Raw genomic sequence first — 24915 nt, forward strand, 5'->3', positions numbered from 1 at the left:
GCTAGATACTTTTGGAAAAAAACGACGTGGAAGCTATCTATACCTTCCATTTCACATCCAAATTAGTTCTAGAGGGGTGAAAGTTTTAAATGAATACAAAAGAAAGTACAAATATACTAAAATAAAGTATAAACAAGAGATAATATTTGTAACACAGATAGTAAAGGACTACTTATTTAAAATATAGAAATCTCATAAATCAGTAAGAAAAAGGCCAATATAAATATTAACACAGAAAAATATTAATTATTTTTTTAAAACAGGAAACATTGACAAATAAGTTCTGGGGAGGTAATCTACAGCATGGTGACTGTAGTCAACAATATTGTAATATATACTTGAGAGTTGCTGAAAGTAGGTCTTAAATGTTCTCACCAGACACACATACATACAAGTTATTATATGAATTGGTGGAGGTGTTACCTAATCCTATTGTGGTAATCCTTTTTCAATATATATGTATATCAAATCATTATGCAGCACTCCTTAAATTTATACAATGTTATATGTTAATTATATCTTAGTAAAGCTGGAGAAATAGGAAAAGCTGCTATAATTACTGCTATAATTACTGAATTGAAGAAGTGAAAATGATAATAACAAGGAAATACTACGCTTTCCTTAAAAATATTGACAGAAATCTAAGAGTTTGGTAATAGAAGTATTTGCAGGGTGTGAGGCAGCATTGTTTGTGGCATTGTAAATTCTGACGACCTATGATTTCACCATAGCCTCCAACATTTAAAATATACATACATTAAATATGGTAGTTTAACATCTAGGAATTTATCCTTCATATAGGCAAAAGGACGATGTACAAAAATTTTTTTGCAGCATTGTTCCAAATTATATAATATTAGAAACAACATAAATGTCCATCACTAGGGCATTTGTCAAATAAATATGTGGTACATACATACTACACATGTGGATTTACATTTATCTATTTTCTCATTCTCTGGGTTATCTTATCCAACATTTTGCCTTTAAATACTGTGTGTGGTAACGACTCCTAAGTTTTATGTGCAGTTCAGTTCTCGCTCCCAAATTCTCTTACCAAACTGCTACTCAGTGTCTTCACTTGGATGTCATAATAGACATCTCATGTTTAACATACCTGAATTCTTAATCTTTCTCTCAAATCTCGCTTCCTTGCCAACTTCCCCATATCAGTAGACAGCAAATTCCATTCTACTACTTGCTCAATCCAAAACCTTTAGAGTCATCTTCTCTTTCTCTCACAACCAATTTTCACTTGGTCAAGAAATTGTTTTTGCTCTTCCTTCAAATTATATCTATTGTAGAATCCTACCACTTTTTATGACAATGGATGTTACTACCCTGGTCTATACCACCATAATTTCTTGCCTGGATTATTGAGATAGCCAATTATCCTACATTTAGACTTAACTCTGCATAGCCTAATCTCATGAAAGCAACCAGAATAATTGTTTTAAAACATTAACTCAAATCAAATGGTATTCTGCTCAGATCTCTGCAATGACTCCCATTTCATTCAGAGTAAAAGCCAAAGTCCCTGCAATGGCCTGAAAAGACCTCCAACATCTGGCCCCTGTTACTTTTCTGACATCATTCCCTATTACTCTCCCTCTTCCTCATTCAACCTCAGCCACTTTGACCTCTTTGATACTTGAATGCATGTGTATTTTCCTATGGAGAGCATGTTTCTTTACCTGGAATGCTCTGTCTTTGGATATCCACATGAATAACTTCATGATCTCATTCAGGTCTTTGCTCAAATGTCACCTTTTCAATGAGATTTACTCTGACCACTTTCTTGCCTTACATTTTATTTATTACACAGTATTTACAGCCTCTTATAACGTTCTGTAGCCTTTAACTAGTTTATTATGCTTATTGTAGAGTGTCTGGTTCATTGGCTAGAATGTAAGCTTGTCTCTTCAGCAGACTCTGAGTGTCTAGAATATGTTGAGTCAATAAATGAATGAAGCAACCTTCAAGACAAAAAAAAAAAAACAAACCTCATAGTATATATAAATATAGCATTCTTTAAAAATAGATATATGGATGATATAAATGCTTATAGAGGCATACAGTATTGGTGGAAGACTTAGAGAAACTGGAAATGGTGGGTGCCTTCTATGTTTTAGAATAGGCAGCTATTGCTTCTTCAATTAAAAACTGAACTCATAGAAAAAGTGCTTCCCAGACAAGGTAAAGATAAGAGAGTTCATTATCACCAGGCCCTTATTATATGAAATGTTAAAGGAACTTATTTAAGAAGAAGAAGATCAAGACTATGGAATTCAGAATTCTTTATGAGCCTTGACTTTCTGTTTTTTATGTTTGTACCACTAGGTGGCACATACTTACTGGTAAATTCTTAGACACAGGTTGCCCCAAAACTCACCAAAGTTTACTTAAGCTATATAGTGCATTGATTTTTCTTGAGAAATTTCCTTAACTTCAGTTGTTTAGTGCTATATCAGCTTTTTGGTGATTTTTCACTGTTTATAAGTTCTTACTTAGCATTATTATGGCATTTGAGTTGGGGAAATGTCTTAAAACTGCAAATACTGGCTAACATACCCTTAATTTAGTGTAAGTTTTCAAATGTGTATTGAATTGTATACCTCTACTTTTCATGTTTTTTCATATGAAATAACCTAATAAGTGAAATTTAAAGATTTTGTGTATGAAAGTAGATTTTTGTTTGATTAACTTGCTTTGCTGCTTTTATACCAAGTAAATCAATGTCCAGGACCATATGCAATTTAACAACCAATTTCTGAATGCTTATATAATATGCAGAGAGATTAGGCAAATGAATACTGTGGAAAGTACAAAAAGGAAATATTATTTATTGCCTCTGTCTTTAAGGATTTTTCATTTTATGGGTGGAGACAATCATAAATACAAATGAACTTATAATACAGGTCAGAATGTAGTAAATAATTAAATGAAAATATCAAGTATAATGAGAACCAAATAGTATTAATTTGGTAACTCCAGGAAGATGGTTAATATTAATTCAGGGACTCCAAGAATAATGTGAAATTTGAGAAGCACTCAGGTAATTTTTATAGTTATTTTAACCTAGAGATTTTTTCTTTTTACTTTTTATTTTTGAAATACATTTTTAAAAAAACTAAATAAACATTTAGAAAAAAGTGCTGCATTCAAGTAGAATAACATTTACTGAGTGCTTCCTACTCCAGCAAACTGTAATCTATTATTTCATTTAATACTCATAATACCTTTTATAGATGAAGAAACTGAGGTACAGAAAGTTTAAGGAACTTTTATGAATTTGTTGACTCTCTGTCATAACGCCAAACTAAATGTGAATTGAATTAATTTTTTTACAATAAGAAACTTGGTTTTACAATTTTTACCATGTCAGTATCATTGCTATGTTACTTAAAAGGAAATAAACATTATTCTAATAAAGTGTATTAATATTAACTACTTAATTACATTGGTAGTCTTAATTTTTATAACTTTCTAAGTGTGATGTGAATCATAAAATATTATCTTAGTGAATCAAGAATCGACTTCTTTGCCTTCTAACATGCAAAATCTCTACAACTTTTCCATATTTAAAATAATATGATAATCAGATAACAAAGTCTAAGTAATATATTGTACAATGCTTAAATGAAGTTTACTTGCAGCTCAACAACTAAGTCAAATGGATATTAAAACAAAGTATTTATTTATAATGAATCTTATTTTTCTGTGTTTCTTTAGCTAGGAGAATGTAAAAATCAAAAGAAGTGGTATAAAAGCGCACTACAAGAAGCATACCATCTTTATGGATGTTCTTCTGAGCAAAGACTGGAAATGTGCTGCCTATCAAAACAAGGTACATGATTTTTAACTTTTTGCCTCTTCAGAATAAGGATATACTCAGATGCGTGCTTTCCAAAGCATGTATGCACATTTAAAAATCTTTCTTTTTACCTTTGTCCACTGAAGAATTATTTTTGTGTGGGTTAATAGAACGTAGCAATTCTGTCCTCTTCTTTGCTCTTAGATTATCTACATAGGTCCTTTTAAGTATTTCAAAGCATATATTTCAAAATTAGAAGCCACGGCTTTCTTTCTTTCTTTCTTTCTTTCTTTCTTTCTTTCTTTCTTTCTTTCTTTCTTTCTTCCTTTCTTTCTTTCTTTCTTTCCTTCCTTCCTTCCTTCCTTCCTTCCTTCCTTCCTTCCTTCCTTCCTTCCTTCTTTCCTTCTTTCTTTCTTTCTTCTTTCTTTTCTTCCTTCCTTCCTTTCTTTCTTTCTTTTATTTTATGTTTTTTTTTGAAATATATTTTATTGATTATGCTGTTACAGTTGTCCCAATTTCTTTTCCCTCTGCTCCCCTCCACCCTGCCCCCTCCCTCTAGTTGTTCTCCCCCTTAGTCCATGGCCATTGGTTGTGCATATAGTTATTCTCAACATCTTCCTGTCTACTCCATTCCCTTCTACTATGCTTCTTAATTCCTGCATCATCTCTCTCCCTTTCCCCCCTTCCCCTTCCCCGCTGACTTCCCCCCAAAGTGTTCCCCATACGTATAATTCCTTTTCCCCTCTCGTTGCCTACTTAGTTTACCTTTGTTTCAATTCCCTAGCTTCTGTTGGTGGTTGTTGTGATACAGTTTTCATTTTAATGTTCATAGTTTTGATCCTCTTTCTTCTAAACAAATCCCTTTAACATCTTATATAATAGTGGTTTGGATCTAATGAACTCCTTCAGTTTTACTTTGTCCTGGAAGCACTTTCTCTACCCTTCTATACTGAATGACAGCTTTGCCGGATAGAGTAATCGTGGTTGTAAGTTTTTGCTTTTCATTACTTTGAATATTCCTTGCCTGTCCCTTCTTGCCTGTAGAGTCTCCTTTGAGAAATCAGCTGATAGTCTAATTGGGACCCCTTTGTACATAATTCTTTTCTTCTCTCTTGCTGCTTCTAAGATTCTCCCTTTATCTTTAATTTTTGACATTTTGATTATGATGTGTCTTGGTGTGGTTCTCCCTGGGTCCAGTTTATCTGGAATTCTCTGTGCTTCCTGGACCTGTAAGTCTATTTCTTTCCCCAAGTTAGGGAAGTTCTGCTTCATTATTTTTTCACGTAATTTTTCAATTTCTAGTTCTTCTTCACCCTCTGGCAACCCTATAATTTGACTGTTCTTTTGCTTATAGCTATCCCAGAAGTTTCTGAGCCTCTCCTCATATTCCTCACTTCTTGTTTCCTCTTTCTGCACTGGTTGACTGTTCGTTCCTTCCCTACGTTCTGATTTGTTGATTTGATCCCTGGTTTTCCTTCCCTCACCACTTGTCTCATATGTGTTTTTGTTCATTTCAGCAGGACTAGCTTTCATTCCTTCCCTGTCTTGTTCAATATCTTTTGTTAATTCTGTAAGCTGCCTTATGACTATAGCTCTGAACTGAGCCTCAGAAAGATTTTCTATTTGTTCATCGGTTAATTTACGTATTTGCTTTTTGGTTAGCTGCGTGATTGGTGTTTCAATCATGATTCCTGCCATCCTGACCATTTTCGTTTATCTTTCCTTCTTGGGCAGGGCTGTCACCCCTCCTACACTATTGGGGGCAGAGCCCTGTGCACTCGTCACAACTGGGCAACCCTTCTCACCACACTGTGGTGCTTTGTGTGGGGGTCGGGGTCCAAGATGTGTGGGGGTGGGGGTGGATTCCTGCCATTAGCTCTCCGCTGAGAGACCAGGAGCCTCCTCCTCTGTCCCCACGCCCTCTGGGCCTCAAAGTCTGAGGCAATGGGGGTCTTCCTTCCCTGGCATTGTAATCATGAGCTGATGGGTTTGGTCTGCAGCCAGAGTTGGTTCCCGGGTGCTTCTCTCCTCCCCTCAAATATGGGTATCTGTGCTTACCGGGTCCCACCACTCATCACTGCAGCTGCCAATATAGCTTGATCTCTCTGCTCCGGCTTCGCCCCTCCTACCCATCCGGGCAAGCACCACTTGTTTATAACTTCATACGTTGGACTTCCATGTATCTTTATTTTCTGGAACTTCTGGTTATTTCTTGTTTTGTGGTAGTTGTATTCCTTCTTAGTTGTGGAGGGAAACAGAGCGTGTCAGTCTAGGCCTCCATTTTGGTTGGAAGTATAGCCATGGCTTTACAATGTATATTTCTGGGGTAAAACTTTCATTGGATATGCTGTATTATTTCTGAACAAAGTATTTTTCAAATGTTTTATATGTAAATACAGTCAAGGCAGAGATAAATAATCTTCAATTTTCTTTTAATTAGGTAAAAAATACAATATTTCAGGTCATCTTCAAATTTTTTTGAATCATAAATATGGTTTATATGTAGTTTTTTAAATGAATTTGTCATAAGGATTATGGTAGGTATGGCATTTTTTAATTCTAAAAAATATTATTACAGGAAAATGTTGATTTTCAATAAACTTAAATATGATTTTAAATGTTTCTGTTTAGTAACCATGTTTAATTTTCTATATTATAAGGCCCAGCCTTTTCACTTTATCACAGTAATATTTTTTCTCCTTTGGAAAAGTTTAATATATATATTTTAAAACATATGTGAAAACATTTTATTTGAGAAAAAATTTAAATATTAACCCAGCCACCTAACTTAAGATTTTAAAGCAAATATGTAGGTTAGAAAAGAGTAGAAAAAGAATGACAAGCACACTGCTCTGGCTTACTTTGAGACCAGGGTCGTCGTCGTCGGCAGCCGTCCGTCTCGAGAGACGATGGTGTAGCCTCTTAAGAGTCTATCTGCGCCGCCGAGAATGGCTGTGCAGTCCGACTCGGGAGTGACACGGTATCTGTCTCCTCCCGTGTTAAATCGACATCTTGCAATGACGCTGGAGTGTCCTCTCCAGTGAAGCTGAAGCTACAGAGCCTGGGCAGGGTGATATGGAGGGTCTGCTGTTGCCCATGCAGCAGACCCCCCCTCTCTTCGCAGCTGAAGGGTCCAAGGGAAAGACGGAGTCAATACAGCTTGGCTTCAGGTGCGCCGCAGGAGTTGCCGGTGTTGACTACAACGTCAAACCGCCTTAGGGACTCCGGCTCCTGATTTTCTGTCGGGGTTTACTCCCTTAGCCTTTCCCCCGAAGAGGTATGCCGCAAGGCAGCGGAGGTTTTTTGGAGTCAGAGTTTTCCTTCTCTGATGTGCCCTGACTGGAAGATCGAACCAGCGACACTTAGCTCACAGGCCGACGCTCAATCCACTGAGCCAAACCAGCCAGGGTAACTGAGACCAGGGAAACAGACATTTATTACCATAAATATGATTTTATTCCTTGTGTTGGAAATATAATGTCTGTTATTAGCAATAAAGGTTGAATTCACTCTGTTGTCACAAATACAGTTTTATGCTTTACATTTAAATGAAGTGATATTTGAAATATTTAGTTTTTATAAACATTAAGAACTTGAAGTAATATAGTCATTTACTTAAGAAATTATACTGTAGTCATTTCATACTAGCAGCAGACCTACTCTCTCAGTAAGTTACGGAGCTATGTCTTTGCCATTGTGGTATCATATACAGTGATCCCTCACTTATCGCGGGTATTATGTTCTAGACACCCCCCCTCCCCGGGTATAGGTGAAAATCCGCGAAGTAGGAATTTTACATTTATTTTACTACAGTGTGCAGTATTTTATTTCAATTTAATATTCTTTTAATGTTAGAATTATTTATTATATTTTTAATGTATTTTTTGAAAAATTTTAGGCAAAACTTATTAAAATCACAAATACTACACATATAAATACGTATACAGTACCGCAAAATCCCGCAATATAGCGAAAAATCCGCGATAAGTAATTAAACGTATTTTTAAAAATCCCGTGACATACTGAGGCCGCGAAAAGTGAACCGCGATGTGGAAAAGGACTGCTGTATGCCAGTTTATTTATATCTGGGTCCTTGCGCATTCTGGCTTGTCTGGAGACCCTAGAGATGGCTTCTTTTTCATCAGGTCTGCAGCAACAAACCATTTTCTTGCTGGAAGTCTGATTATATTTGCATGTAGAACTTGATGTAATTCAGCCTGATTATTAAGAGCCTTATGCCTAAAGACTTTCATTTTCTCTGATGTAGCTAAAATGGAGGGAACTGAATAGACCACTAGGAATTCAGTCTTTGCTGTAACCTGCTCACTCGCTTTATATTTTCTTTTCACCATCTCCAAAATGGACTATTTAATCCTTGTGTCTGCTTAGCTTTCAGGGTCAATTCTAGTACACATTTAGCTTTTCGCTGTGTTTAAAAGTAGCTTTGAAAGATAATAAGCTGCTATTTAGATATTTTACAAAAGGTGAGTAACTTAGAGGCAAACCATTTATTTAATTCTAGAAACTTTGACAATTTCTTCACCCCAAAATGTGTTCTTCAAACCTGGAAATAATCACTACTAATTTTGGGGCTTCAAGTCTTCTTGTCCTGCAGAAATTGGCACACTATTATGTTTGATGAAACTCTTTGTTGAAATCTTTAGAGTCAGTAAATGATATATAAATGTAGACCCAGTTGGACTATGACAAATTTCAAAGTCCTCTCCACATGATTTAGTTGTCCTGTATTTGTTGTATTAACTATTACTCCAAATGAGTGATTCTTCTGCTGGGGCTAGACAGCTTTTTCTTATATGGGAACATTGATTATAATTGTATTTTCAAAATGAATAGGGTATTATCTATATGCTTTTTAAAAATAATTCAGCCTTAGGATTTTGTATTATTTGTAAAATTAATATTTTCTTACATGTCCTGCATTTTAGACTAGGTGTCCCTATCTCTACCTTTTTATCAGAATTATTTTTTAAAAATAATCTTTATTTTTAGAGAAGTTTTAGGTTTACAGCAAAATTAAACAGAAAGTACAGAGTTTCCATATGCTCCCCACCCCACCACTATCAATATCCCTCATGATAGTAGTAGAATTGTTATAATCTATGAATCAACATTGACACTTATCCTCCAAAGTCCATAGTTTACATTGGGGTTCACTCTTTGTGTTGAACATTCTATGGATTTTGACAAATGTATAATGACATGTATTCACTATTGTAGCGTCATACAGAATCTTTTCACTGGCCTAAAAATGCCCTGAGTTCCACCTGCTCATTCCTCCCCTTTCCCCACACCTCCATCAACAATTGGCAACCACTGATCTTTTTACTGTTTCCATAGTTCTTTTACAGAATGTCATGTAGTTGAAATTATACAAGATAATAGCCTTTTTAGATTCGCTTCTTTCACTTAATATTATGCATTTAAGTTTCCTCCCGTCTTTATAGCTCTTTTTTTTTTTTTTTTTAGCACAGAATAATATAACATTGTATGTATATACCAGAGTTTATCCGTTGACCTACTGAAGGACATCTTGGTGGCTTCCAAGTTTTGGCAATTACAAATAAAGCTGCTATATATATTCATGTATAGATTTTTGTGTGGATGTAAGTTTTCAGCCCCCTTTGGGTAAATACCAAGCAGCACAGTCACTGGATCATATGATAGGAGTATGTTTAGTTCTATAAGAAATTAACAAGTTATCTTCCACAGTGGCTGTGCCATTTTGGATTCTCACCAGTGATGAATGACAGTTCCTGTTGCTCCGCATCATCATCCACCTTCAGTGTTGTCTTTGTTCTGGTTTTTGGCCATTCTAATAGGTGTGTTGTGGTATCTCATTGTTTTAACTTGAAATTCTCTAATGACTTACGATGAACACTTTTTCATGTTTGTTGCCATTTGTGAATTTTTTTTAGTGCTATGTCTGTTCATTTCTTGTTTTTTATTTAATCCAGTTGTTTATTTTATTATTAAGTTTTAGGAGTTCTTTGTATACTTTAGATATCGGTCCTTTGTCAGATCCACATTTTGCAAATATTTTTTCCACTTTTGGGTTATCATCTCATTCTCTAGACCCTCTCCTTTGCAGAGCAGCAGTTTTTAATTTTACTAAATCCAGCCTACCATTTTTTAAAATATGCATCTTGCCTTTGGTGTTGTATCTAAAAGGTCATCAGCATACCTAAGGTCTTCTAGATTTTCTTCTATGTTACCTGCTAGGAGTTTTACTGTTTTCTTCACTTAAGATTGGTAATCTTTGTTGATTTACTTTTTGTAAAAGATATAAGACCTGTGTCTAGATTCAATTTTTGGCATGTGGATATGTAGTTGTTCCAATACCATTGTTGAAAATACTGTCCTTTTTTGTTTTCATTATATTGTCTTTGCTTCTTTGTCAAAGATCAGTTGATTATATTTATATGAGTTTCTTTCTGATCTCTCTCATCTGTTTGACTGTTATATTCTTTTATTAGTTTTCCCTATACTCACTGTCTTGATTATCATAGCTTTATAGTAAGTCTTGCAGTTAGGCAGGGTCACTTCTTTGACTTGGTCCTTTCCACTATTGTGTCAGCTCTTTGAGGTCTTTGCCTTTCTATATAAACTTTAGAATCAGTTTGTTGATATCCACAAAGTAACTTGCTGAGATTTTGATTGAGATTGCATTAAATCTATCGATCAGATTGGGAGGAACTCACATCTTGACAATATTGAGGCTTCCTATCGATAAATATGGATTATATCTACATTTATTTTGTTCTTTGATTTTGTTTATCAGAACGTTTTAGTTTTTCTCATATGGATCTTGGTGATATTTTGTTAGATTATGCCTATTTCATCTTGGGGGGTGCTACTGTAAATGGTAATGTGTTTTTAATTTCAAATTCCACTTGTTCACTGCTGGTAAATGGGAAAGTATTTGACTTTTATGTATTAACCTTATTTGGAACCTTATTTGTCCCAGGATTTTTAAAAAATTCTTTTGAGTTCTCTAATTAGATTATCATGTCATCTGTGAACAAAGTTGTGTTTCTTTCTTCCTAATATGTAACTTTTCTTTTCTTGTCTTACTGCCTCAGCTAAGAGTTCTACTACAATACTAAAAGATAGTGAGGGGGAACATTTTTGTCTTATTCCTGATCTTGGTGGAAAAGCTTTGAGTTTGTCTCCATTAAGTATGTGTTAACTATAAGTCTTTTGCAGATTCCCTTATCCAACTGAAGAAGTTTTACTCTTTTTCCTAGTTTGCTGAGAGTTTTTATCATGAATGCATGTTGGATTTTGTCAAGTGCTTTATCTGCATCTATTCATATGATCATGTGACTTTTCTCCTTTACCTTGTTGATGTCATGGATTACATTAATTGATTTTGAATGTTGAACTAGCTTTGTATACTTGTTTGTGATGCATAATTATTTTCATACTTCGTTAGATTTGATTTAATAATATTTTGTTGAGAATTTTTGCATTTATGTTCAAGAGAGATATCAGTCTGCAGTTTTCCTACAGTGTCTTTATTTGGTTTTGGTATTAGGATGGCACTGTCCTTGTTGAATGAGTGAGGAAGTATTCCCTCTGCTTCTGTCTTCTGGAAGAGTTTGCAGAGAATTGATATAATTTTTCCTTAAATGTTTGGTAGAATTTACCAGTGAACTCATATTTGCTGGATTTGTTTATTTTTGACAGAGGGGTGTTAAAGTCTCCAATTAAAGTAGTGAATTTATCTATTTCTCCTTGAGTCTATCAATTTTGCCTCACATATTTTGACAATCTGCTGTTTGACACATTTATATTGATGATCACTATGTCTTCTTGGAGTATTGACCATTTTATCATTATGCATTGGTCCTTTATTTTTTGACAATTTTCCTTTCCTAAAGTCTGTTCTCTCTGAAATTAATATAGCTACTGCTGCTTTCTTTTGAATAGTGTGAACATGGTATATTTTTCTCTATCCTTTTACTTTTACTCTACATGTGTCTTTATATTTTAAGAGAGTTTGTTATAGATGACATATAGTTGGTCCTATTTGTTGATTCACTCTGACAGTATCTTTTAATTGGTGTATTTATATCATTGCCATTTAAAGCACATATTTACATGGTGTAGATTAATAATTAGCATATTTGTTACTCTTTTCTTTTTGTTTTCCTTGTTCTTTGTTTCTATTTTTTCTTCCACTCTTTATTGGCATTTTGTGGTTTTAGTTGAGCATTTTATATAATTCTGTTAATTCCCCTTTCTTAGCATATCAGTTATACTTTCTTGTTCTTTTTAAAAGTTGTTTTTCTAGAGTTTGGAAAAACTCATTTACAAGTTATACAAGCCCACTTTCAAATAACATATACTACTTTATGAGTAATGCGTGTACCTTGTAATAAAATTTTACTAATTTTTTCTTCTGTTCCTCATATGACTGCTATCATTCTTTTCACTTAAAATAAGTATATATATATATATATATATATACATATATGTGCATAGATATGAATATATTTTTGTTATTATTTTGAACAGACTACTTTCTGTTAGATACTCTAAGAATATGAAAAATAAAAATTTTTATTTTGCCTTCACTTAATCATTCTCTAACCTCTTTCTTTCTTTATGTAGACCTGAGTTTCTGACCTAGATACTTTTTATTCTCTCTTAACATTTCTTGCAAGGCAGGTCTACTGGCAACAAATTCCTTCCATTTTTCTTTGTCTGACAACTTGTATATTCTTTTATTTTTTAAGGTAATTACACTATGTACAGAATTAATTTGGTGGTTTTCTCTTTTCAGTACCTTAAATATTTTATTATATTCTTTTCTTGCTTGCATAATTTCTGAGGAGAATTTGTATGGAATTCTTATCTTTGCTGCTCTATAGGTAAGTCATCCCCCCACCACAACGACAGCTTCTTTCAAGATTTTTTCCTTCTTTCTTTCTTTCTTCCTTTCTTTCTTAATTTCTTTCTTTCTTTCTTTCCCTCCTTCCCTCTCTCCCTCCTTCCTTCCCTCTCTCCCTCCTTCCTTCCTTCCTTCCTTCCTTCCTTCCTTCCTTCCTTCCTTCCTTGAGCAAGAATGGTTTACTGATCGAGAAGGCCTAGGTCAAGAAAATAGGAGAACTAATTGTCAGATCCATCTTGAGAGTCTGAAATCCAGGCATCTCTTTTTCTTTGAGATTTTATTTATTCATTTTTAGAGAGGAGGGAAGGGAGGGAGAAAGAGAAGGAGAAAAAAATGTTTGGTTGCCTCTCACGAGCCCCCAACTGAGGACCTGGCCTGCAACCCAGACATGTTCCCTGACTGGAAATCCTACCAGCAACACTTTGGTTTGCAGGTTGGCGCTCAATCCACTGAGCCACGCCAGCCAGGGCATCAAGATTTTGTCTTTATCTTTGATTTTATGTAGTTTAAACATGATATGCCATGGTGTAGTTTTTACTGGCATTTATCCTGATTGGTGTTTCCTGAACTTTTTGGATCTATGGTTTACTGTCTGACATTAAATTTTGGGGAAAATTTTTAGGTATTATTGCTTCAGATAAGAGTCTGTTCCATTCTTTTTGTATTCCTTTTGGTATTCTTGTTACACATATGTTACACTTTAGTTGTGCTATAGATTATGGATGTTCTCTTCTGTTTTTTATTTTTCAGTCTTTTTTTTCTCTGCTTTTCAGTTTTAGAAATATCTATTGATATATTCTCAAGCTCGGAGATTCTTTGCTCAGCTGTGTTCAGTCTGTTGATGAACCCATCAAAGGCATTCTTCATTTTTGTACAGTGTTTTATCTCTAGCATTTTTTTTTTCTGTCTCTTAGAATTTCCATGTCTCTGGTAACATTATCCATCTCTTCTTGAATGGTGTCTACTTTTAACATTAGAGCCCTTAATATTGTATATTAACCATAGTTGTTTTAAATTCACAATTTGATAGTTCCAACATCTCTGACATATTTGTGTCTTGTTTAGAAGCTTGTTCTAAAGCTTGAAATGTTAAAGGGACTTATTTGAGAAATAGAAGAAGATCAAACCATGAACAATAAAATGGTGGTAAATACAGACATATCAACAATTGAATCTAAACAGCAAAGTAAGCAAACAACAAGAACAGAGACAGAATCATGAATATAGAGAGCTTTTTGATGGTTGCCAGATGGGAGCGGGTGTGTGGGGTGAATGGGTGAAGAAGTGATAGGATTAAAGAATACAAATAGGTAGTTACAGAATAGCCAGGGAATGTAAAGTACAGTATAGGAAATGGAGTAGCCAAAGAACTTATATGCATGATCCATGGACATGAACAATGGTGGGGGGATTGCCTGAGGAAGCAGGGATGGAGGTGCTGGGTGGAGGGGGACAAAGGGGGTAAAATCAGGACCACTGGAATAGGATAATTAATAAAATTAATAGCTCAGAATAGGAGTAAAGGCGCTTTTAATTATCCATATCGACCTGTCCTGTAAACTGCTTTTCTCCCTCTATATGTGAAGGTCCCTACGTGCAGAGATTTCCAAAGGGAGGAAGTTAAACCTTTCTTATTAGGGAAAATTCAGCTCTTAGAAAGGGGTTGATGTTGCTGAACTTGAACATGGACCTACTTGTTATTAATAGGGAAGCCACTAGTCATTGTAATGATTTTAAGTGTTGTATCAGAATTTCCCTTTGGCATTTGAAAATCAGAGTGATTGTTGATATTCCTCCAAAACACTCCCCTGTGACATTGGGAGATGGCTTTTGATCATAAAATTTTCTTCAAGCAACAGTTTGAATATTTCTGTTCCCAATCCATCTGTCTCCCTACTGAAAATTTCACATAAGAATGATGTACATTTTGATGAGAAACAACAATTTTCTATTCTATTTTCATTAGTATACTGTCAGGGTCCATTGGATCCAATTTTAGTTTTTGAGTTACTTTTGTGTGCAGTTTTAACTATTTGTAAAGATTAATATTTCATCATGACTTTTATTGTTATTAGAGGTCTTCAAAAGAACAGGGAGAAAAAAAATTGATACAGCAAAACTAACTTTATTTTGTAATTATTACCAGGTTCTACTGGGCCCTTTTATAAATCTAAAATATATTATGGATTTCATTGGTCTTATTTTTTCTATATCTTGAAATCTTTTGCTATTTTTATCATTACTCATCAGTTATTTCCAACTATGTTACAAGGAATAAAATTGTTTATTTAAACGGAAGTGATGGAATCACTTAAAAAGTGATTTATATCATCACTAAACTATTTTTCCTGGTATGCCAAATGTTAGGGTTAAGATATTTCTTCCTTTCACTCTCTCTCTCTCTCTCTCTCTCTCTCTCTGTCTCTCTCATACGCACACGCCAAAACACCAAAATGTCTTTGTTAGCTAAAATGGAAGAGAACATTGTTGATTATCTGTTATCTGCCAGACATTGTTTTAGGAACTTTATTTACATAGATTATATTATTTAAATTTTATAATATATGAATAAAATAATAATTATTACTCCTGGCTTATAAATAAACAGAGATTCTAAGAACATAGAGTGTTTTTATATTTTATACAGTCTCATATAGTATTTTATACCATGTAATGTTCTATGAATTTTGCTTAATAAATTACATTAATTTGTTCAGGTAAAATGTGTATTTTACAGCCATATCAGGTTTTGAATAAAATACATGTATGTTTATTAATTATAAAAATATGGAACACCTATTCCATATAAAACATGATCCCTGCATTGAAGGCACATTTTAATTTTGCAGAGTGCTTAGACATACAGAAGTAACCTTAACGCAAAGAAAGAAATTCTGTGACCTAAGCTGATTATGGATTTACAGAAGAGATGGGTCTTTCTCATGATTTGTTGTATTTTTCTTTAATGTTAAATATAACTAAATTTTATTGTTAATGTTCATAGCTCTTTCCATTACTCCTTACCACAATAGTAAATTTTAAAAAACATATCTATGAACAAATGTTTACATACAACCTACTGAGCTATGGAATTCCAGATTGAAAAAATTTTAAATCTACTGATTATGGCAATAATTTTTACTAATACATATATACACACATGCATGCACACACATAATAATGCACATATAAAAATAATGTGTTGAAATAATTTTCTATATTCTATGTGGTTATTAATTATTCTGGTTTTAGAAGAAGTAGAACAAGAAAAGGTGCTGGTTGTTCTCATTATTGCTGAGTCTTTCTCTGAAGTACTGTTAGCAGCTCAGGAGTCCCAAATGGAAGCAACAAACATTTTGGAAAGATTGGGGACTTACAGTTGGATGGATCTGGCCCATTGCATGACCTCAGGCAGGGAATTTAACTTATCTTAGCCTTAATTTTGCAATATTATCTTGAGGATTAAATAAAGTAATGTCTATATAAAGTCATTATCTTATGTCTGACATGTAGTAGATGTGCAAGTAGAGGTACCTGGGGTTTAATTGCAGATCCTTTATACTTCAGAACATACAAACTGACCAAAATCTAGAAGTAACATATACCATATGCTAAATAAGGGACATCCAATTAACCAGTCAGATTTAAGGGAGAAGGTTTATTAAATCAGTATACAAATCCCTGATGTTATTATAATTAGTTTGTTCTACTCAAATCTGGTAAGCTGAATTAATCATAATTTTGATCAAAAGACCACTTAAAACACATATCACATTATGAGAAAGTAGAAGATTCTGATTGTGTAACTTTACATTTATTTGAACAGGAGCATAGGCATGCTTTTTGAAGCAGCCATACTTTATTATCTTTCAGATAAATCCAAAGCTGTTGACAAAATTGCTGTGGTGGCCAAGAGAAGGGTAAGATCATGCTTTATAATATAAAGTATACGGACTTCAAATTCCATTGATTAATACTATTTTTAAAAATTTAATGAATATTTAAAATCAAAATAACAATTTTTTTCTTCTAAATTTTAGTTGACTATATGTTTTCTTTTATAGAATGACACTACAAATTTATTACTTATATCAGTGTTACAGAATTATTGGATGTTGGGACAATAGAAAATTTTAGGTTAAACAATTGCTTTTATTTACATTATAGTTCACATGCATACTTTCATATACTAAAATATTTTATTGTTTATATGCCATGTTATTATAATGTGTACAATTTCATGAAATACATCAAAAATTAATATTCACAGCTTAATATAGACTCACCCATTTGAGTGAGTTTAAACCTAGAATCTTTTTAATGAAAATTCATAGTCACTAGCATTCTTAAATAAATTTTAAAACTTAACATGCCATTCTGTGTATTGTATGCACAGGAAACTCTATTTACTGTCAAAACTGTGATTGGGATAGGATTAACTTTGACGTGGTCTTCAAGTGACAATATTCTTACCAGGATATCACTGAAAAAGAGTCAATGTTTAAATTCTTCTGGACAAATAGTATGTTGTTGTCATAAGAAAAGGAATTGTGATTGAAAGGAAAGCCTATACCTGTGCTATTTCCTGTATTGAGCGATGGGATTGCTGCAAACCAGACACAGGGAAGGTAGGATGTAACCTAGGGGAACAGAAAAGGAAGTTGGGCGTGAACCTATAGATGAACAGACAATGAGGTGAATATTATGTTTGTATTCTGAATATGTATATTTTATGAGTCCTTTTAAAGTGAGATTTTATTTTATCATTTTGCTTTTTGGCTTGTATTTAAAAAGGACCTTGACTTTTCACTCGTTAAATAATGTTGGTGTACTTTCGCAGAGAGGAATGCAATATTATAGGAGGCAGTGTTGCCCTTTGAAAAAGAAAAAAAATAGGACATGTGTGTCTGTCTGAAGATTTGGGCAGGAATAAGTGAGCTAGTAGAGGATTATTAATGTGGATGGAATTGTTTACTTCAGTCTTTGCTAAAGGATATTTAGAATCAAAAATGATAAAGATAATACTAACATTATTACATATAGCTTGATGTTCACCAGTGGTTCTCAGTGAAGGCGGTGCTGTGCCTAGGACAGTGCTATTCATAGTGTGATCCATGGACCAGAGCTGTTCTGTGCACTGCTTATTTTGGGTCTGCAATGGGATAAGAGAAAAAAAATAAGAATAACCACTTGAAATTTGTATAGTAATTTGATGGAGTAATTTTTGTCTGTTGAATGTAATAAAATGGAACTTGTATTTTGTATGTCTTTGTATTTTATTTTTTCCTAGTGACTTTAAAAAAATTATAAAGTATAGATCTCAAAGAGATTGACATAGAAAAGTGGTCCTTTACCATAGATAGTTTAAGAGACATTGCTCTATGGGCTGTTTTAGGGATTTGTAGAAATGTATTTATAGGGATATAGTAATTTGGGGGAATACAAAGCATTTTTTCAGAACAAAGGTTAAGGACACGAGATATCTTGCATTGAATGGAACAAACTGTATAACGAGAACTGTCCAACAGGTGGCATGACTTCTGAATACTCTGCTGGACTCAACAAACTACAACTATAACTGTGTAGTGTGACATTATACAAACACACAAAAAAGAGGAATTTAGAAGGCTTATTATGGAGAGGGAAGCTCAAATGGAATAAACATACTGTTCTCAGAAATTATTGAATAATTTACTTACTGTCTACTCAACATATTGTAACATTTTAAATGATATATTTAGCTGTACAAGGTAGAAGTGCAGTTACTCTACAGCTCTATCTGCAAGCCTCTGCCACTCTCATGGTCCCCGTCCTTCAGCTCTTCATCCATGTGGCTCCCTCTTAAGATTGATGTACCTGGTGGAGGTGCACCCACCTGACCCTCTCTCTTCTTGATGGCAGCAGTCTGAATGAAAGACACACAGCCACACTCATCTCTTTGAGCCCCACTTGATTATTTTTTATTTTTTTTAAATGGAAAGATCTAGATTGCTCTAAGTCTCTCCCTGTTCTAATATCCCATGAATTATAAAATATTTATCACAGTTCAATAAATACTTTCAGAATGTGAAAAGATTTTGTAGACCAGCATAAGTATCTGAGTCACTTAGCCTGGAAATAGAAAAATATTTTTAAAAGAATAAAAAAAAAAATAGCATGCCAGGAAGGCTAGAGGAGTAGCTGATGCTATTGCCTATTATATATATATATTCAGGAAATGGAAAGTTGTGGTGGAAAGAAAACAAATTATGAATGAGCCAGATCTGCCTTCTCCTACTTAGTTGTGTGATATTAGGCAAGTTAACACGTCTGCACCTCATTGAATTAATCTCTGCATTGGGAACAATAATAATTACCTCATATGATTGCTATAAAGGTTAATATGAAAAGCAATTATAATAGCATATAGTTACTATATTTTAGTAGGTGCTTGTATAATAAATGCCAGTACTTTTCTCCCTAATTTCTCCTTAAAGAGAAATAGGAAATAAGGACTTAGGGACATTTAAAATGATCAGACTTGTGATAGCATCATAGTTCTATTAGATAGTTAAAGATTATGTAAAAGTCTTTTTAAAAAGGAGGCCTCACATTTTAATCATGATTTATTTTTTTTCCAAGTAATATAACAACATTGTATTTGGAGGATAGAATTTAAAAACTCATCTAAGATTTATCACAATAATTAACCTATTTTTTATTAATTTGATGCATGTTTACAGTTATTTCTTTACACATATGTTAATAACATGTATAAGGATATGTAATTCATTAACATAAATGGAATGAATTTAAACTCTACTCTATCACTTAATAATATTTTGTTGACATCTTCTCAAGTCAAAGGTCTGCCAAATCTGAAGTGGTTACATAGCATTTTATTTTATGGAAATATCTTAATTTATTGAACAATCTCTTAGACATTTCGGTTGATTCGTGAAATTACAAATAAAAAAGCAGCAATGTCATTGTACACAAATCTCTGCAAGTGTTTGTGTAAATATTGCTGTATTCCTATAGGAAAAATTACTAGACTTAGGCTTTCTGGTTCAAAGAATATTTGAACCAGATTTAAAATTTTGCCAATTTGCTGAAAATCCCTTACCAAAAATATCTCCCATTATTGCACTCATGGTGAGTTATTGGAATGACTAGACTGGCTTAACTTGCCACTTCTAGCCATTTTACAGTCAGTCTACTTTTCTTTAAAAATTAATACTTTGTCAATATGTTGCAAACATTTTTCAGTTTTTCTTTTAAATTTTATATATATATTTTGCTGCATTTGTATAATAAAACTTTTTTCTTTTGGGGAGTAAGAGCTTTTGTGACCTGTTTTACAAGATTGCTTTTTCATTAACAAAATACGTTATAACTCACTTAACTTCCTCCTATTGCTGCCAGTAACATTTCAATGAAAAAAAAACTAAAGCAAAATGAATAAAGAGACAAGGTAGGTGATAGAGCCAGGATTCTCTCTATTCATTTGCTTCAGTTTTTTTTTAATATAGAATGAACATTACATATTTCTAGTTAAGGCTGTCCCAGGAATTTGTGGCTAATGGGAAAAGAATCTTTTTTTCATTCTGTTTTCTATTTTTTTGGCTTACATATAAAAATTATGTGCATAACATTTTACTTTTATTAATGCCAAAAGTTTAACTTATACACTTTGAAAGACAAAATTAATGACCACTCTTTTGATTTATACATTTGTGTATGAGGAATTTAGGCTATTTTTTCCCACTGAAAAAAATATTTTCCCTGAAATTATTGCAAAGATTCTTCACAATAAGCTATTTTCATTAGCCCAATAGCAGGATAAGTTGCTTACATTTTATGATTAGATGTTCGGGTATTTGTATTAAATAAAAAGCTTGCTTACTAATATGGAATTCATATACTGCAATTCACTTGATTCACTTAGCTTTATAGTCATCTTTCCCTGAAGATAGATATTATAATAGAGCCCTACTTCTGGCTTCTAGCCCCAGGAAGAGAAAAATCTCAGAAAAAATAGTAAGCAGAGAAAATCCTTGGCAAGAGTCTCAGTCAGGCTTCAAAACTCATTTAGTTTCCTTTTGGCTTCTATTTTGTGGGTACCCTTCACTTTTCCTGAGGCCGTGTTCCCCACACTTGAATCATCCAGGTAGTCCATCACCATTTTCCATGCTGTTAGTTACTATAGTGGGCTTTCATTTGACTTACCTTTTTCTTAATTTTTTTTTTATTGAGGTCAGATTTAAACGTGAAATGCACAGATCTTAAGCACAGTTTGATGAGTTTTTTAAAATATATACACTCATGTAACTTCCTCCCTGATCAAAATAGAGACTATTTTTATCATCCCCAAAAGTTTCCTAATGTAGATTTTAAAATGTAAATGTGCTCTTTTGATGTGCATTTGCATTTTTCAAATACATATAAAAGCATATATTAACATAGAACATTGTCCATTTATCACTTTAAATCAATCAGTGGAAACCTTAAAATAGAAAGTTATTTTCATACTAATTTTAACTACCCTATGCTCAAAATCAGCAGAGGGAAACTATACCACTACAAGGCACTATTATGAAATAGACTTCCAGGGGAATAATTTTTAACAAAATAGTCTTTAGTAACTTAATAACTAAACATCCTTGATTACCTATTTTATCTTGGAATTATGAGCTGTAGGAATTCTATAGGATAACTATTAGCAGTAAAATATTAAAATTAGACAAAATGGATTAATCTCTGATATCCTTTTATAATGCCATTTATGAGAGCAAGCAGAGTTCCCTTGATTCACAGTCACTGTTTTCTGGTGTAGATGATTGTATTTGTTCTTTAAATGAAAGGAAAGTCTCCTTGGGGACTCGTCTCTTTGCTTACCCCTTGTTTTGATTTGGCTTTCAATCCTTGGATCTGACTTCAGCCAAATCGACCTTGTTGTTCTAAGATGGGCGCTGGCATTGGGAGGAGTTGGGGAGGAGAGGAGAAATGTGCCTCAGGGTGAGTACGGCAGAGCTGAAGTCTCTGTTGTTCTTCTTGCCTGGAGATAGAGCAACAGTGTCCTCAGGGGAGGAGCATGCTATTCTCCAAGTGCACAGGGTTTGTAGTGGGAGGGTGCTGGCCAGGAGTGACCACAGAGGGCAGGGTTCCCATCCACAGGCCCGCCGCGCCTCCTGCTTGTGCAGGCTTGCGGCTCTGAGGGCGCTGTAGAAGGTGGAAGTGAGCGGGGATGTTGCTGCTGCACTGGGACCATGATTTGTCCCAGGGAAGTGACTTATCTGCGAACATTTGTTTTAGTTATGGCACCTGGTAACTGAAAAGTCATGTGTCAGCAATTTTTTCTTCTGTCTTTTAAAAATTATTTTTATCCTAATTACTAAAAATCCTAAGTTTTGAATGTTGTCACTTATAGTAATAGTAATATTGTATTAAATTTTGTTTCTTTATATATAATGCCCATGTAAAAATTCACTCAGATATTAGTTTCCTTGGAATTTGAATTTAGTAATACCTAAAATCTGATGTCACAGATCCCAGAAATTCAAAACTTTTCTACCATAACTCTCCACATTTTCTATTCTATATTTTAACTTTGACCCAGAAGGCAAAAAAGAGAATTCTATCAAATATGATGCTCTTTTGTTAAGAAACAAAAACCTCTTCAACTTGAGTACCAGTATTACATAAAGAAATGTCTAGGTGTTGCCCTTCATTATTTGGGACTAAAGGTTCTTCAATTTATTTCTGTGATTACATTCATTACTAGCATAATACTTTCTCTCTGATCCAGCACCACATAAGTCATGTCTCTGACATCAGGCTACACACAAAATGAATCTGGGTTTCTTTTAAAGGCTGGAATATTTCTTACTCACCATCTCCCTTATTGTATTACATTAAAAGTAAAAACAAAATTACTCATTGATAGAGAGCTATTAAATGATTTTTCTATGCCTAATAATAATAACTACTGTTTTCCTAATTGCAAAGGGAAAGTACACTGTCAGTGAAAATTAGAATTTCCTTATAACTTATGAGAATTCATCTATAATGTCAAATTTATAAACATTTGCTTTTGGCCCAGCAGTCTTCCAACTTTTCATTTATTGGGTTGGCCAAAAACTTCCATTTGATTTTTTTCTGTAAGATGGCTCTAGTAGCACTTAGTTGTCTTTAACTTCATCTGAATCAATTTTATTAGATTGTGTTGTGACACCTGTCATATTAGAGTGCATTAAAAAAAACTTATCAAAATTGGTGGATTTTTGTGTAGCCATTTTAATATTGAAGATGGAAGGATATATGTAACATTTTTGGTATATTATGCTTTATTATTTCAAGAAATGTAAAAATGCAACTGAAACGTGAAAAAGTAAAAGATTTGTGCATGGTATGGAGAACATGGTGTGACTAATCGAACGTATTAGATGTGGTTTGTGAAGTTTCATGCTTGAGACATTAATTGAGGGCAATCAACATCATACCACGTGGGAGATGGCTGACATACTCAATATATCCAAATCAATGAAGTTATTGGTGAAATTGAAAAAGTATCTTTTATTTTATAGACAAAACTAAACACACCATTTGGCCAACACAATATATTATATAAGAAAAACCTATTTTCTTTCTTTGAAGACCTATAAATTATTACTTTTTAATTCTTTAAAATTATAATGACTTTGAAGTGTTATATATATATTTTGCTTATATATTTCACTTCATTCCCAAAATTATTTGCTTACCATGAAATATGTATATTAGGTACCTACTTAAATTTATACGCCTCTACTCAGTGGAGAACATAGTCACCCAGATTATACAAAGGGAGGTATATCTTCAATGTGCTTTCATGAATCTGGATACAAGACTATCCTTTTCAATCTCTGTAATCATCAGAAACCTGATATAAAAACTTTGGTCTAGATAACATTTTTAAAAGAATAGACTGTTCTTTTTTAAATTTTGCTTTTGTATAGACAGAATCTGTTTATTCCTATGTAGGAGAAAGATCGTCTTTTATACAATGCTGATGATAAATGCTTGGGGCATTTGACAATGATTCATGGGTTAAAGAATCAGGCTGGTTATCCTTACTACTCAAGTTGATGAAGCAAAAAATGGTATAACAGATCATGACATTCTCAACATGTATTCTTTTGTCCAAAAAAAAATCTGTACTATAGATTTGATATGTGCATCAGATTTTTAAAGCTTAACTGAAAAATGTGGATTCTAGAAAGTCTTTCTTAGAAACATTATCTCCTCCCAACATTCATTTTGCTAAAATATCCAGTGACTTTAGGAAAAATCATACACAAAGGAACTAATACAAATGACCCAGGGACATGGACAACAGGGTGCAGATTGACTGTGGGAGAGGGGGGAGGTGAGAAGGGCAGGGCAGAGCAGTGGGGGCAAAAATGGGACAACTGTAACAGAACAACAATAAAAAAAAGAGAATCAGAATTAGAAAGAAAGAAAAAAACTATACACAAATAGGAATTGTTTTCAATATACTTGAATTTGTAGAGAGTCTCTAATTAGAGGACAAATAATCTAATTTACTGCTCCATTCAAATCAGATAAACAGCTGTGACATAAGCTCTGCTTTTCGTGGGTATCTTTCCTCCCAGGACACCATGTTTTGATGAACCCTTGGTAGTCGTAAGGTCTTTACAGGTGTGAGTGAAATCTGACCTGTTTAAAAAAAAAAAAAAAAAAAAAAGTATATATATATATATATATATACTTATGCCAAAAAAACCTCCTGAATTTCTATGTTTTCTTCCTGGTACAGATAGATAGTAAAAAACCATTAAAAATTTAAGTCCAAAGCTTTAAAAATTATCATGTGAAGTACTTAATTATAGAACTTCTTGAACTGTCCTGACTTTAATCCTCAGCAGGATTGGAAGGTATTTAATAGACGGTCTTTCATGCCTTCTGTTTAAGGTGATCTGGTGGTCAACTTCTATTTTTAGGAAAAATACCCTCCTGTGTCTCAGCTCACTGCATGAATACACACTTCAGTGTTTTCTCTGGTAAGTCCTTCAAAGGAGAGAAATCCACAGTGCTTTAGTGTGAACTTACACATGGCTGAAGAAATAGGGCAGGGGACAGCAGGATATTTATAAGCCATTTTGCCAGGGACTGATCTCTGATATTGTTCAGATCTCACAGGGAAACT

General features: G+C 33.6%; 1 protein-coding gene across 2 annotated transcripts in view; it reads left to right on the plus strand.

Annotated features, from left to right (window-relative positions):
• Nucleotides 1-24915, plus strand: part of ZCWPW2 (zinc finger CW-type and PWWP domain containing 2) — a 99889-nt gene that overhangs the window by 58205 nt on the left and 16769 nt on the right. For both annotated transcript variants that reach the window (XM_090284417.1, XM_090284418.1), the window contains exons 4-5: nt 3733-3847; nt 16602-16648. In XM_090284417.1, coding sequence (XP_090140543.1) covers nt 3733-3847; nt 16602-16648 — 162 coding nt within the window. The remainder of the gene's footprint in view (nt 1-3732; nt 3848-16601; nt 16649-24915) is intronic.

The sequence above is a fragment of the Furipterus horrens genome, unplaced genomic scaffold, assembly GCF_987537825.1.
Source record: "Furipterus horrens unplaced genomic scaffold, mFurHor1.1.pri manual_scaffold_7, whole genome shotgun sequence".
NCBI classification, from domain to species: Eukaryota; Metazoa; Chordata; class Mammalia; order Chiroptera; family Furipteridae; genus Furipterus; species Furipterus horrens.